The 4,040-nt window shown below is 42.6% G+C and overlaps 1 protein-coding gene across 1 annotated transcript; it reads right to left on the bottom strand.

The window, feature by feature from the left end:
* Positions 1-1,012: 1,012 nt before the first annotated feature.
* LOC108307492 (olfactory receptor 51G2-like) lies at positions 1,013-3,108 on the bottom strand. Its single transcript, XM_017532846.2, has one exon. It carries the CDS (start codon positions 2,997-2,999, stop codon positions 2,043-2,045), a length of 957 nt encoding a protein of 318 aa, XP_017388335.1. The 5' UTR covers positions 3,000-3,108; the 3' UTR covers positions 1,013-2,042.
* Between the last annotated feature and the right edge of the window lie 932 nt (positions 3,109-4,040).

Raw genomic sequence — 4,040 nt, forward strand, 5'->3', positions numbered from 1 at the left:
AAGAAAAATGGTGATAGAGATTAAGGGTGGGGGGAGCAGTCTCCAAGCTCAGAACTACTCTGGATAAAAGACAAATATGACAAAGCCCAAGATCCCTACAATCCTAGATCAGATGTCTGATATCCAAGTTTTATTCTGGTAACCCTCTGAATGGGAATTTTCCAGCCTCAGGGCTCTGTATACAATGTGTTTTCTTTTGTTTTAACTGCGAAAAATGTCTATGGTCCTGAATAGCATCATGTCAGTGTAAGGTTTCTGATAGAGGTTGGAGGGAACCTCAGTTGGATGGATATGCTGGCTCCCTGATCAGAACCCTCTTGTTACTGGGGTTATAAGTGAAGCAGACAGAAGGGCCTGAATAACACTCTTTCCTATTCAGCCTGTGATATATGGCCCTGATAAGGAAATTTGCTGTGTATATGTACAAGCTATCTTTTCAAATGACCTCCCTTTCTAAAGTGGCTGGTCAAACTGGATTTACTGAAACTTCCGGTTGGCTACTACTAGACATAATGACAACTTTGCTATCCTTACTTCTTGAGCTCTATGAGCAGGATCTGTGACTTCAGATATATCTATCTGCATTGGCAGTGGCCTCCTAGTTACTGATAGGCACAGGACCCTGAGTTCCTTGGAAGCCATACTATGATGGCCAATGTAAATATAATCTAGCAGGAGAAACAATCCAACTAGAACTGCCTGTACAGAATTCACAGCTCCCACACTGCCTTCTTGCTTCCAAATTCCTCATTCTGTCTTGTTTCAATTAATGAAAATGACACACAAAAATGACCACAGTCATTAAATTGCCATTTGTCTGGATGGCCATAGAAATAGACAATGTATCTTCTAACAGCTCTATCACTACTGTTTCTTTTAAATTTGAGTGGTTTCCTACTAGGAATATCCCTATTTCAATTCTTCAAGAAACGTACAAATATTTTAGAACTGAGCAGGCCAAGGGCCATGATAGTGCTGAAACATCCTTCAGTTTCTGGGTAAACTTCCTTCTAGAAGTTTGAAAGCAGCTTTGGAAAAAGCACCACAATAAACTTAGCTCCTCTCTGAGCTGCATCCTTAGAGACAGTCTTCTGACCATGTATTATAGAGAATTACACCTTGTCCCCAGTGCTTCTGACATTATCTTTATCTCATTACACTTCAGTTTATCAACTGCTTGTTACCCCACAGAGCTCAGACATTCAGATGGCTCAGTCCCCTCCCTTCCTGAGGATCCATTGTCAAGAAATTTTTGCTCCTGCCTCTACCCTACCCGTTTATTCAACGATATGTATTAAGCACTTACTATATGATAGACATTGTTCTTGGAGCTGGGAATACATCAGTGAACAAAATAACCCTGAATCCCTGACCTTGTGGAGCTGACATTTTAGCAGATCAACAGCTGTGAAAGTGGATGACTATTCCACCCTTACCATTGGTTACCTGAGAAACCAGCACTATCCAGAAGTTATAGTGAGCAACTTCCCTAGACTTGGCAATGCCAAACTGTCTCTATTGCGCAATCAGAAATAGAGAACCAAGAGGAAACTACCACTCCCTAAGCTGCAAATAACTGCAAATAAATTTGGTATGTATACTGTTGTCACATGTGTTTCCCTACCACCCACCTCCCTTTTCAGATTCTTGTTAGATGAGCCGGTTAATATTAAATTTGAGAAAAGAGGGCTGGTATTAAGGCAAATATAGTTTACTGCAGCTCATCCACAGGCTTATAAGTCAAACAAGAAAGAAAAATTCAGGGGAGGGGAGAGGTACCTGTACACATAGATGCACACATTCTGTTTAGTTAAGCCCTCTGGATAAGGAGATATCATAGCATATATGAGTTTGAGATAACTCATTTCTAATCAGAGCAATGAGATTATCAAGGTGATACTTTAATAAGCTTTACGACACTTTTAGTCTCCAAAAACTGCAACAGGGCTGAATCACCCAAAAACCTCAAAAATCAACTCTCTAGAGCAAGTCCTCCTCCACCCCCAAGTCCCAGGGTCATGTGTCAGGATCCTTCTGCTGTTCTAGAAAGCATCAATCCTCTTCTGCTGGAGGTGCTTTAGGAGGCTATGACGGATCTGCCTAGACTTGATGGAATACACAATGGGGTTCATGAAGGGTGGGACCAAGAAGTGTAGGTTGGCCATGAGCACTGCCAGAGAAGTGTAGCTGTGTTTCTCTACTCGGTGCAACACAGAAAGCCCCAGTTTGGGCAAATAAAAGATGAGAACAATGCAGAGGTGTGACATACATGTGTTGAGTGCCTTGAGCTGTTCCCCAGGTGATGCAATGCCCAGCACTGTTCGTAGGATCAGGGCATATGAGAGCATGATGATGGAGGAGTCAAGGCACAGTGAGAAGAGGATGGAAACCAGGCCAACCAGGCTGTTGATTTGGGTATCTGAGCAGGCAAGGTCTGTGACAAGGTCACAGTGCAGGCAGTAACAGTGAGAAAGCACACCGATCTGGGGAAAGAGCAGGTGCTGCAGGAGGATAGGTCCTGGGAGGTTGAGTAGAACAGCCCTTACCAGAATGGCAGTTCCCACTTTGGCCGTGGCTGAGCGGGTAAGGATTGTGGCATAATGCAGAGGGTCCCGGATGGCAATAAAGCGATCAATGGCCATGGCCAGCAGTACCACGGATTCCACATAGGTGAAGACATGGATGAAGAACATCTGTGCTGCACAGAGATCAAAGGGCAGCTCACGAGCTCCCAGCCAGAAGAGACGCACCATGGTGGGGAAGGTGGAGGCACAGAGGCCCAGATCAGAGGCTGCCAGCATGGACAGGAAGATGTACATGGGTTCCTGTAAAGCTATGTCTGTGCAGATCAGGAAGAGGATGATACTGTTACCCAGGATGGAAACCACACAGATGAGGTTGATGGGGATGGAAACCCAGCGATGAGAGGCTTCCAGGCCTGGAAAACCAGTGAGGAGGAAGGTAGACTGGCCAGAAGTGCTGGTGTTGCAGGAGAACATGGTGATTCCAGGTGACAGTTGTCCACACTAGGAGTAAGAAGCATTGTTCATTTGATCATTACTTATAAAGTCCCTAATAAGTGTGGGCTGAGAAAGAAGAGCTGCCCCATAATCCTTTCTTGGGCTATGAAAGAAACTCCATTCGTTTTAGAAGCTCTATTTCTTTCCATTTCCTGATCTTTTTGGCTTGGAGAAAATGATGTAGCACTTTATTCTCTCTTTATTCAAAAAAAGAAAGTTTCTGAGTTGATCTCTGCTTACTGCTTATGGTTATTTCATTAGCCACTGTTTTCCCTTTGGCCTAAACAGCCTCTTTTTTTCACTTGTTAAACCTAAAAGTCTCCCTCTCCAGAGTGTCTTCTCAGACTAAAAACTGAAGGAGAATAATTTTATGTAGAAATTTAAATTTGTATTAGAAACAAGTTTCAATTCCATTTCTATTTGTTTTCAGAGGTGAAGTCTCCCCCTCCGGGGTGTCTTCTCAGACTAAAAACTGGAGAAATAATTTAAGTAGAAACTAGATACACATATTCTGTCAGGTAGAAACTTAAAATTATATTAGAAACAAGTTTAAATTCCATTTCTAATTATTTTTAAAGGTAGATTTTCCAGCCTGACAGATCTGTTAACAAACCATAAAGGACACACTCAAACAAATGAGATATTTCAAAACCATTCCCTAAGGAGGCTGGTTGCATATTCCTCTGGTGCTATCATGGAACTAACATAGAAATATAGACTAACATTGTCTATCATAACGTTGTTAATGCTGAAAATATCCATCCCTAAGCAAGATGAAATAGGAAGATGTATTTACAAGATCTCCTCTTATACCACCCCTGCCACCTCCCTGACCGCTTATATGCATCTGTTCTTGAGATGAAATAGTATGATGTATTCCTGGGCAAGAAAGCTGAATAGAAACAGCTCCAGTCTGCAGCTCCCAGCAATACTAACACAGAGGCAGGTGATTTTTGCATTTTCAACTGAGATACCTGGTTCATCTCATTGGGACAGGTTAGACAGTGGATGCAGCCCACA

Source organism: Cebus imitator, unplaced genomic scaffold (genome assembly GCF_001604975.1).
Source record: "Cebus imitator isolate Cc_AM_T3 unplaced genomic scaffold, Cebus_imitator-1.0 Scaffold79, whole genome shotgun sequence".
NCBI lineage: Eukaryota > Metazoa > Chordata > Mammalia > Primates > Cebidae > Cebus > Cebus imitator.